The sequence below is a fragment of the Berghia stephanieae genome, chromosome 2, assembly GCF_034508935.2.
Source record: "Berghia stephanieae isolate SIO BIC M18660-M18661 chromosome 2, UCSD_Bste_1.3, whole genome shotgun sequence".
Taxonomy (NCBI): Eukaryota; Metazoa; Mollusca; class Gastropoda; order Nudibranchia; family Aeolidiidae; genus Berghia; species Berghia stephanieae.
The window spans coordinates 86265812-86278311 of NC_088361.1; the positions used below are offsets into that span (position 1 = coordinate 86265812).

Sequence of the window (12500 nt, forward strand, 5' to 3'; positions counted from 1 at the left end):
AGTAAAATTTGAAAGAAAGATGAATATTTACTGTGTTGTTTTAAAACAAGAACAGAATACCACATACGGAACGTTTCCGGCTCAAAAACTTTCATTCAGCCAATAACAAAAAACAAAAACAAAGAAACAAACCAACAAAAAAACCCCCATTAAAACATCACTTTAAAAAAATTCAAAGACTGCAGGAGAAGTGATGTATTCATGTTTTTTTTTAAATTTTGTTATTGACTGAAAAGGGTTTTGGTCCCGAAACGTTTCGTATTTTGGTATTTTGATCTTTTCGAATCTGTTATATTCATATTTGTTTATTTATTTTTACAGTTCACAGCTTCTAGTAAATTAGTAATGCTTTCGGCGGTTCTGCTTAGCATTTTCGTCTCACTCCAAATTGCTATAACAGATATATCAATTTTTACTTCCCTCTAGGAATTTTTAGATAATTCGTTGTAATTTTAAATTAATGGCATCGGGCAAAGAATAGAAAAGAAAAGCAAAACAAAAATTATCAGACCAAGGTTCAATCAGTTATCTAATCAGTATTACCTCTCATTTGCGTAAATAAGGCGTAAAATCCCATACAGCATTGTGTAAATGAAGGGGATCCCTGAAAAAAAAAATGACATAATTAACCAGTAGAATTTTGACCAATCTAAGCATGGAATTTGTGACACACCTTCACACGTGTTCGGACAAACAATGTTTATAAAGAATAACGTTACCCCTCTCTGATCTTTTTCATTGTATTTAAACCACCAGACAGATGACTAGTCTAGTTATCACACGATTTAATATATCAGATTACAAACGTTTAAGTTTACCCACAGTTTTCTGTGTTGGTTCTATTGATCCAGCAGCAGAACATTGAGTATTATTTTACTTAGACATAAACCATCGATAGTTAAACCGGTGTAGTTTGCTATGATGATCAATCGCTGTCATTGTTTTTATTATGACGACTGTCCGAGAGGTGTGGTTATCTAAGTATCTATTGATATACTCAAAATGAAATTCACATTTAGTCAAAAATTGAGAACAGGGACTAAGAATTATATATTTATATGTTTACCAACCATGCTTGTCCGAGCACGTTCGAGGTGTGTCACAAATTCCATGTTTTGATTGGTTAATTTTACCGACATAATAGTGTTTTGAAGTGATGTGGAAAATATATAAATAAATAAATGATACTACTTTGCGACTCTGTATCACACCCTCTTTCCAACCTATAGGCTTTGTGTTCCGCTCTGGACGACCAAAGTTGAGTTCTGGGAGGAGGCATTTTACTAACATTTTCTCACCGTAGTCAGATGTAAAATGAGTACGTGCCTACAACAACGGTCTCTGTCTAAAAAAATTGAGCTTTAAAATTGAGCTTTATATAGCGCAATATCCACTAAATGTGCTCAAAGCGCTTTACAACGGGTCTCTGGTCAACAGCAACATTTAACATATAGGACGGGACATGACGCCTGTTAGGCGATATTACAATTTTTCGGACAAAGACAACGCTGTTAACGACCATGTACTCATTTTACACCTGAGTACGGTGAGAGAATGTGAGTAAAGAGCCTTTTCCAAGGACTCAACTATGCGCCGAGCGCGAGGCTCGAACCCAGGACCTTCCGATCCGAAAGCGAGTGTCAGACCACATAGCCGCATAAAAAAATGTAGTAGAGCCTAATAGGAGTCGAGTACATTTTAAGAGTTGATATTGCCTTAGGAGACTTTGTAAAGCACCTTGAGCACATTTATGGACATTGCTCTATATGAGAGCTCAGATTTGTCTATTGTCATTTGTACTTACCCCACCCAGTGCCGTATAAAAAGATGAGAGATTTGGGTGGCTTGAAGGCGTTGTTGATGAGTCGATGTAGGTAAAAGCCTTCACAAAACATCCACACGTAAGTACAACCCCGGGAATAGAGACGTAGAAACGCCAGGAGTTTGCAGCCTCCCTGTCGATGCAAGAGATGAAGGGGAAGACTAGACTGACTATGGCGGAATGGAACTGCTCATTTTAGTTGAATTATGTAACTCAGTCAATGAAATAATTATAATGATGATAAAAAAAAACATGATGATGATGATGGTGATGATGATAATAATAATATGATAGTAATAATAATAATAATAATAATAATAATAATAATAATAATAATAATAATAATAATAATAATAATAATAATAATGATGATGATAATAATAATAATAATAATAATAATAATAATAATAATAATAATAATAATAATAATAATGATAATAATAATAACGAAACTATGCTATGATAACAACAATTAAATTTATAACATTAACAACATAATATATAATAAACATAATCATAGAAAGGACTGCTCATATCAGAGGCCTTTAAATACCTTGAATTGAACATTTTAAAAATATCAAAGTCTCGTAATTAATATTTTTAGTTTTATAACCAAACCGACATAAAGTTGTTTAGGCGCGATGGTCGCATTTAGTAATAAACTCTCTTCTGTATTTAAAAAAAATTAAAAGCTAGGTTTGTTTATTTGACAACCACATTGTATTTTGCATAGTAAATTACAATTTTGTTGTTGTGAGTGTTCGATATGACAACACGACAGACTTGCGATTAAAATGTCAAGTGAAGGATTTGACACTGATTTGGAGCATTGAACTGTATATAGCAAGGGGATTGTCATTATGATTTTGGACGGTCTGTATGATTACCAAAGTAATTCCTGGTCTCTTTTAATTATTTTTGAAATGTAAGATCAATGGATAACCACTAGATATCATGATACAATTTTGCTTAAAGTCTTCACCAATAAAATTGACAAAATATAAATTAATGCAACAATAACTCCATCCCTTCAATAATAACAAAAAGAAAAAAACAACAAACAAACACAAAAAACCACCCCCCCCCCAAAAAAAAACAAAAAAAAAAACAAAACAAAACAAAACAAAAACAACAAATAACAAAAAACAAACGAACAACAAAATAAAACAACAAAGAACCAAAAGATTTGGAAAAGAACGATTGCCACAACCAACCCGATGTTTCAAGAAAGAAAAGAAAGTAAAATAAAGAGAAGAAACCAAACAACCAAAAAGAATGGACGTATTGTGCCAAAAGAACACAACAAACTTGCAATTCAAATGTCGAGTGAGGAGTATTGAAGTGGAACGCAAGAAGATTGTCATTGTGTTATTGTCATTTTGGAATTGACAAAAATTTTAATTAGTGCAACAATAACACCTTCCATTTATAAGTAACAACCCCCCCCCCCCCCCACACACACACAGAGACACAAATTATAAAATACCAAAAGTGTGAAGAAAAGACTAAAAGACACGCCAAAACCTAATGTTTTCAAAAAAACAAAAAACAAAGACAAACGAACGAACAAACAAACAAAAACAAAACCAAAAACAAACAAACACACAAGCAAAAGAAATGGAAATATTGTGACGACTTGCTATTAAATTGTCAAGTGAGAGATTTGACGCTGATTTGACGTGGGTAGTGAGAAGATTGTCATTGTCATTTCGGAACCTTCACGAAGTCCGATAATAAATATATGAAATCCAAGTCTTCCCTGGTTTATGGAATTGTTTTTGAAAAGGAAGATCAATGGATACCAATTAGATTTCATAAAGTTAACATTTTGTTTACAAAATGTGTGCTAATAGAATCTACAAAATTTAACTACAACATCAACAACAATAACGTGATATAAATAAACCTTCAAGAGAAATAAACATAAGAAGCACAATAGAGTAGAAATATACTTAAAGCCACGTCACCCACAATATTTCAATTACCCCCCCCCCCCCCGCCCCCCCAAAAAAAAAAACAAAAACAAACCCCGAATAAAACCCAAACCCCCCCCCCCCCCAAAAAAAAAAAAACACCCCCAAAAACAGTCCAAAAGCCAAAAAAAAAAGACAACAAACAAAAAACAAAAGAAAACAAAACCAAAAGCACAAAAAAGATCAAAAACACAAACAAAATCAAAACAATAAAAGAAAAAGAAAAGAAACCCAACAAAAACAAATAAATACAAAACAAAACGAAATTTTTAAAAAACCCAACAAAAAGAAACAAACAAGAATCCTTTAAAATCATATTTGAGCATTGTGAATTTGAGAAATGTCTTTTTTTTACACTGTCACTGTAGATAGTTATATTGAAATAAATGATGCCAACCTTTAAAATGGATACGTTCTTAAATTTAAAAAAAAAGGGTTGCTTTCTTGTTTAGACACATCTTCAAAATTCTTATCCATTAGAATCGATTTAAATAAATGTTTACTGCATAACATTTTAACCTCTATCGCATCAGTCACACGGCCTTACATTTTCCTCTCTGTCATCTGATTTAAAATCGACTTTTAACTAGTTAACTGCTGATCTCTGAGAAAGAAAAACGTTTTTAAAAATTTGGCCAGAAAACTAGTCCTTTAAATATCGATTGAGTTAAATGACAAAAAAAAAAAAAACACTTATTAAACTTGGGGATTAAGGAAGACTTCGCAAAGTCCCATCTCAGGTTTGGGAGTTTTTGCCAAGATGAGGGTCATTTAAATAGATCGATATTTGAAGGAAGATTTTTTGGCCAAATTTTAAAAACGTGTTTTCCCATAGTACGGCAGTAAAAATGATTAACGGGACAAACACTTCTCGTAAAAATCGTTTTGATGGTTATCTTTGTTATTGGACGGGAGAAGTGGTATAAATTTACTACATAGAGGACAAAAAGATTAAATTAAATTTGTCATTATATGTGGTAATATGCCAGAATATTTGTCTCGCCATTTCAAAACGGTAAAATCTCGTGGCAATTAATATGCTGAAAATTGAATGTATAGCCAAAATAAAAAGAAGTAGTGAAACTTGGCTTAATTTTATTTGTTTTACTGACACATTATGGGACAGGCACTGGGGTAAGATAAACATCAAGAAAAAGAGTTTCAGACAAAGCAGACAGAAAAATACACACTAAAAGAAATATATCCTATAATATCAGCCCGCCTCTAATGGGGATCGAACCTCAGACCCCCTGATTACCGGTCAAAAGAAGAATATAGGCATTAAACCGTTCCACCTATCCCAGTCGAGGCAGGCTGATGTTTTGTTTTGTTTGGAAGTTGTTTTTTTTTTCCTTATATTTTTTCTCTACTTCCTCTGACACTGTTTTATATACACTTTTTTGATGTTTGTTTTACTGAGTACAGGGGATCCCGATAGCTCAGTTGGTAGAGCACTCGCTTCGCAATCAGACGGATCGAGATCGATCACGGGTGTAGTCGAGATATTTTTTCCGGACTCCCCTGTCCAAGTAACAATACTTTTGGTTAGCTGGGTCTATTAAATCAGGCAAAAGTACTTTTCAATAGACTAGAGCCATATCAAAAGGGTAACAAGGAAATGCTATTTCCGCTTCACGCCATAGAAACCGGGATAACCTCCGACTAACACCATGGGCCTATGGTGTCTGATGGACTACTTTTGACCGGACATTCTACCGTTTCAAGACAATGAGTCACATATAAGAGATGGAGAAAAGTGAGTGTAAAGTCAGTATCAGAAAAAGAACATTATTTTTGTTATAAGTTTAACCCTCTCCTTACCAGCCATTTTCAGAATTTTCCCCAAAATTTCACACCCACCCAACACAAAAACAGACATTTCTTACTCAAACAGAAAAGCCACAAACACATTCTATACATAATATTGTTGGACAAAATGAACTTTATTACAGAATGTCAAGTTTTTATAGCTATAGCAAAAAGAAATGAAATCTGGATGAGAAAGCGGCAGTTGCATCGTAACAAATGTGACGATTTTCCAATAGGTTAAGCAACTTAAATTCACTCTCCTCTTTGTGCGCTATGCGGTCTAGGAGTATGACACTCGCCTTGGGATCCGAAGTTCAAAGGTTTGAGTCCGGGTCTGATCGGCGCATAGTTGAGTCCTTGAAAAAGAAAACCTCTTCACTCACATTCTCTCACTGCACTCATGTGTAAAATGAGTACCTGACTGTTAACAGCATTTCGTGTATGTCGGAAAAGTATTTTAATATCGCCTAACAGTCGTCATGTCTCTTCCTACATGTTAAATGTTGCTGTTGGCTAGAGGCCCCTCGTAAAGCGCCTTGAGTACGTTAGTGAATATTGCTCTATAAAATTGATCAGGTTTCTTTTTCAATGAAGGGACTCATCTCTTCATATATTTTCTGAGCTTAGCTTAGAATTTATCGTTAATCCCCATGTCCAAACCGATATAATACGTTTTGAGACGATTAATCGCCTATAGATAGAATGAAGTTGACGTCACTCGGGTCTTTATAATTGTTTTTTCCATCCACGTTTATGAGTATTTCTTACATAACTGTATTAACCAGACTATAAACGTTTAAGGTTACACATAGTTTTGCGTGTTGGTCAGCTATACTTCCGGATGGCAATGTTGTGAGCTTCTTAACCAATCGCATACTATCTATATGTATGCAGGAAGCTGTGTTTTGATTCAGTGGTTTCTATTCCCATTCTAAAATAAGTAAAATGATAAATAGTGTTGAATACATCATGAATTGTGTGTCATTTCAGATTTATGTAATATTTATATAATATTATAGTTTGCTCCCCAATTTATTACTTTAATCTTTTCACATTTATTTATACATAGATCACAATCTCAAGACTACGTCTACACACGTACACACACACACACACACACACACACACACACGCGTACACTAACACACACACACACACACACACACATATATATATATATATATATATATATATATATATATATATATCACGAAAAAAATGGCTTCGGCGGAACTTGAACTTAGATCAAATAGAATATACTGTGCGATGTCTGATCCACTCGACCACCCCCAAAGATTTAAATATTATGTAGAATATTGAAAACATGATTAATCCAGGAATGATTTTGAAGTCCTAGGGACTTTAATTAATTCAGACTTTTGTGAAGACATCAAAAATGTCAGACGCTGAAGACTGAAGAGTGCGACTATCAGCCATAATGGCTTCCGGTAGAGAATGATTTCGTTGTCTGTCAACTTGTAATAAAATGTTACATTATCAGGATTCCTCTTGGCCTAATTTCTTTCTCTCTTTATTTCCTTCTTCTTGTTCTTGGTCATCATCATCATCATCATCATCTATCTATTTTACCTATCTATCTATCTCTATCTACCCATAATATATCTATATTTTTTCCATCTATCTATATATCCATCTACCTGTCCTGTATCTACCAATCTATCGATCCATCCATTCATCCATCCATCTATCCATCTATCCATCTATCTATCTATCTATCTATCTATCTATCTATCTATCTATCTATCTATCTATCTATCTATCTATCTATCTATCTATCTATATAATGACACTTTATCTTGAGATAAATTCCTAAAATCAATCTATCTATCTATTAATGTATCTATGTCACCCAACAAATGATGTTGTTATTTTATTTTCTCTCTCTCTTTACCCCGTTTTATCAATATCTCTTGTAATACATAGAGAATCTGAGTGAAGTGCCCATGTAAGATTTGAAAAACGTTATTGAATTTATGAATTTGGTAAGGCACTTGAATGTCCACACTCGAACCGTTGCTCGGGCATAGGCAGAGAGGGATAATGTAGGACTCTAGTAAAAAATATCACTAACTGGGGATTTCTACTGAATGAGAAGCACTTTTGGTTCCGTTTGACCTTCCAGTCGAATAAGCTTTGAGACGTTTAATGAGCATTGGAGATAAGAGGGCATGTTTTTATTAATATTACTATATTATGATGTATATTTGATTTCGTTTATAATTGTATTTGTCAATTTTAGTATACAAAGACCAAGAGAATATCTTAATATGCCTGAAGACTCACTAAGACTCTTATTTAGATTTTTAAAATACTAAAACCTATTTGTTGCTAAAATATTTATGGAAAATGATAAAGTCCTATTTCACAACTTTCGGGTCGGAATTTTAAAAATAGTCGATCTGTTTACTCGGCAATAGACGTATGTAGGGTAGCTAGATCTCTGGCCTACTTGTGAAAGTATCGGCGATGGTGAGTAGCGTGGCTCACTCGTATGGGCTTTGCTTCGTTGCTTCGTATCTAAAAGCTACCGAGTTTGACTACCCGCCGCATGTTAGTCATCTCCCTCTAGCTCACTGTGCGGTGTTGCTATTTTGCTGGCGCATGAGTTAATCCAGTATTTTATCGCAACAGACTCTAAAGACATATTTTACTTGCTTGGGGATTAATAAAAGGACGTTAAAATTATATTCATATTATTTATGAAAAGAATAATTGGTCACCTACAAACCGCATGACATTGTCAAAATCGCAAGCTAAATCTTAATATCTTTTTTCTTCGGGATGAGAAATTCCTTTACGTTCTTTTGTGAAGGAAGAAAAGTCAGTGTGTTCTCCGATTCTTGTGACGAAATAATTCAATTTTCTTTTTCCTCTCCGCCGCAAACTATATTCTGTTAAACATTAGGGGCCCATTATTTTAATGCAATATGTGATAGCGCCTACAGCCACTATATTCGTGTGGGTCTGTGTGTGTGTGTGTGTGTGTGTGTGTGTGTGTGAGTGTGTGTGTGTGTTTGTGTGAATGTATGGATGTGTGAATGTGTGTATGTTGTCATAAAGTACGCTTGGAATTTGCATCTTAAAATCACACGACAAAGCTGAACTCCAATAAAATAAATTCCTGTATCCATCCACTGTGGAAATTAGGTTCTCATTGGAAACAGAAACAACGATAATCCAGACGTCAGCTGCAGAGCATCGCCGAAAAATAATAAGAGATACTGACAACGGGGCTGGAACCCGGATCGTACGGGTATAAATAATTACAATGCCACGACTATTCGGCCATCTCGCCTGATAATTCTCCACACATTGACTAATTATAAGAGCGGACTCTAATCATGAGAGTTGTAGCTCCGAGCGACTCGGGTCTGGTTAACAATGAAAGCCTGAGTTACTCTTCTCTTGATGAAAATACGTAATGCTGTTACTATTCTCTGGATGGTCATTTTGAGTAATGACAAATAAGAGATGAGAGGATCCTCTTATTTCTCATTTGTGTTCAGTGTCGTAACTCGCACTAGGAGTAACGGGAGCCTCTTCAACCCGGTCCGACTGCGTGCCAAGTCAAAAATTCGCATGGAACTCTTTAGGGAGATTCTATTCATCATCTGAGGAAGTCTTTTAGCGATGCATCGATTGCTTCGCGCACGCAAGCAATGAGCTTGGACTGGCAATAAGCCAATATCATGGGCCAAGACGTCAGCAGCATCTCTTGTATATCAATCGGTGACCACACCATGGAAGTGGTGGAGGACTTTACCTATCTGGAATCCACTACACACAGCAACCATTCACATGACACTGAGTTGAACACTCGCATCGGCAAAGCAGCGACAACAATTGCCCGCCTGTCAAAGAGGGTACGGAGCAACTGACCACAAACATTAATATGCATGAATATCACACCTGCGTTCTAAGCCCCCTCCTTTACAGCAGTGGGTCATGGACCCTCAATGCTATCCACCTGCATAATCTCAGAGACGTCTACCCATGCCAAAAATAATTTTGTATGGCGAGCCATAGGTTGGAGGGTGTGTGCCAAAGAGACCCGGCAAAATCCGCTCCGCCTTGAATCCGTGACTGCTGCACAAGACCGGGAGGCTCACAGAGGCTCACATTGAAGAGCAGCATACAGTTGTGGAAGAGTAGAAGAGATGACAAGTGAGAAGAAAAAATTACAACGGAGATGACAGAGCAACGCCAGAGGCAGACCGTGAGAAGACCGCAATTCATCTGCAGCAATTTCAACAAGATGTGCTGCTTCCTCATCGGCCTGTTCAGCAGTAGTACTCAATCACAGACTGATTTAATCAGGAGCAGGGCTTCCATTGTCTTTCGAGACAGACGAATGACAACTCTATGACACCCCCGCGAGATAAGAGATAAGAAGTAGGTACCCTTTCCCAAAGGCAATCTCCATTCACCGCAGTGATCGCGTTAATAATAAATAGCTCTTCAAATAAGACTTCATAACCAATACCAAAAGACCATAACAGGTCCGCCTAATCCAAGTCTAATTAACCCTTTATGTAGACACTTACGTCAAGACCTTATCTATAACCAGTTTTTTAAACTCACTATAATGACGCTAGTAAGTAAGATAAAGATACACAATTACATAACGTATATTATAAAAGGAGACTAATAATTCCGCATCTTGTTTGTTCTAACAACTATATAATAAAGCTTAACATGAGTAAAATTAAATTGTTTCTAGAAGAATACTAATTATGTCCATTCCACCTCTATTATTGAAGGGTTTAACAAAAGTATACGGAAGCTTAATATGATCATAACACAACTTTTCTAAAAGAATACTAATTAGACATGGAGATAGTGACGCATGACACATCCCTTGAGTGACGCATGACGCATCCCTTGAGATAATGTTAACGTTAATGAATTTATAGGAAATCAACTCAGTTCTGTCGTACTCTGAAAAAGAAAAACAACACGTATTTAAAATTTTGGCCAGAAAACTCGTCCTTCAAATATCCATCGATTAATATGACCCTTATCTTGTCAAAAACTCTCAAACCTTGGGCTTACGTTGGACTTCCGTGAGAATTGTTCACAGGATGAATATCATTTTAATCGATTGATAATTGGATTCAATAGTCTGATGTCACGCGCCCGGCAACGGCGGCCATCTTGGTTCTAAACAAAGAAAATCATTACTTTTTATTCTTCATGCTGGCTAGAACTTTTCATTCCCTTTTCATATGATGTCACGCTACCCGGCAACGGCGGCCATCTTGGTTCTAAACAAAGAAAATCATTACTATTTATCCTTCATGCTGGCTAGAACTTTTCATATGTCTTATGATCAGAATGTGTAAAAGTCAAAACATGATCAAATTGATGGGTTTTTTTTCTCCTTTGGATACGCGTTTAAGCTCGCCGGAGAAATATTTCATACGGCGTCCGCCATTGTTCCGATAGTTTAGATCCAGTGTTACTAAGTTACCATACGTCATTAGGAAGGAAGTGACGTTACGACTTTTGAAGACTATTGAAGGACGAGTTTTATGGCCAAAATTTTAAGTACGTGGTTCTTTTCCGGGTAGGGTACGGCAGAGAACAAATCTCGAATTGCATTACGTTATGAGTAAAAATTACATAAACATAATTTTGTGACAATGATTCATAATAAAAGCTGAGCGATTTAGTACAATGATTAGGGTGCGACTAGAGGGGATCATAATTTGATCAGTGTTTAAGTACAGATAACTCAGTTGGTAGAGCTTCCTCTCACAAGTAATTGGACCATGTATCACTCCTAAATGCAGACGATATTTTTCTGATACCCCTCTTCATTTTGCAAAGCTTGGGTAGCTGAATTCGATTGATCTGTTGGAAAGTACTTTGTGATTGACTTGTGTCAGATTTAAGGATAGCGCTTTTATTTTTTGCTAATATCTATCAACGCTATAGAAATAGACTCCAGCTCCATGGAGGGGGGGGGGGGGGTAAATGCAAGAATCTAGGGAAAATTGATGCAAAATTATCATTACAAATCTTTCATTCAAATCAATACCATTCGTGGTCTGGCAAAAACACGACCGAGTGAGCTCCAGTGAGGTTTTGGTGATAAAAATCTTGCTTAAGGGAAGAAAAAAACCCAACGAAATGCCTGAACTATGGTACATTGGTTCCAGTACAGGGTTAACAACCACGCGGGCACTTCGCTCCCATAAAAAGAGAAGAAAGATGGAGAGTGCCTTTTACGACTTTATATCTTTTAAAACAAATATACACCTGTAAACGAATGGGGAGAGAGAGAGAGAGAGAGAGAGAGAGAGAGAGAGAGAGAGAGAGAGAGAGAGAGAGAGAGAGAGAGAGAGAGAGACAGAGAGAGAGAGAGACACAGAGAGAGAGAGAGAGAGAGAGAGAGAGAGAGAGAGAGAGAGAGAGAGAGAGATGAGAATCAAATGTATCAACACAGAGAGAATTGAAACAACATTACCATAAAAAAGCTTTAATCCAAGATTATATCGTTTTCATTCGTTCTCTGATGACAACGGACGAGTGAGAGCTATATATAATATGTTCTCCACGTATTATTCAGCACAGCGATGAAGATGAAGATGTTGATGATAGTGATTATTATGATGATGATGATGATGATGATGATGATGATGATGATGATGATGATGATGAGGATGATGATGACGATGATGATGATGTCAATGATGATATTATGATGTTAATGATGCCGTCATTACGGACACAACCCCGGGATTAATATAATGATTAATTTGTCAGTTGTCAGATTCCTCGAGCCCTGTGATATTTCAAGACTTTCAATTATACGGCAGTTGTTAGAACCAGGGCCAGGTATTAAGGGACGTGTTTACGCCTTCACCTGTCGG

General features: G+C 36.1%; 1 protein-coding gene across 10 annotated transcripts in view; it reads right to left on the reverse strand.

The window, feature by feature from the left end:
• LOC144965725 (calcitonin gene-related peptide type 1 receptor-like) overlaps nt 1-12500 on the reverse strand; it is a 264118-nt gene that overhangs the window by 34941 nt on the left and 216677 nt on the right. For all 10 annotated transcript variants that reach the window (XM_078901363.1, XM_078901356.1, XM_078901362.1 and 7 more), the window contains 2 exons: nt 1805-1955; nt 544-604 (listed from right to left, as the gene is read on the reverse strand). In XM_078901363.1, the coding sequence (XP_078757489.1) occupies nt 544-604; nt 1805-1955 (212 nt within the window). The remainder of the gene's footprint in view (nt 1-543; nt 605-1804; nt 1956-12500) is intronic.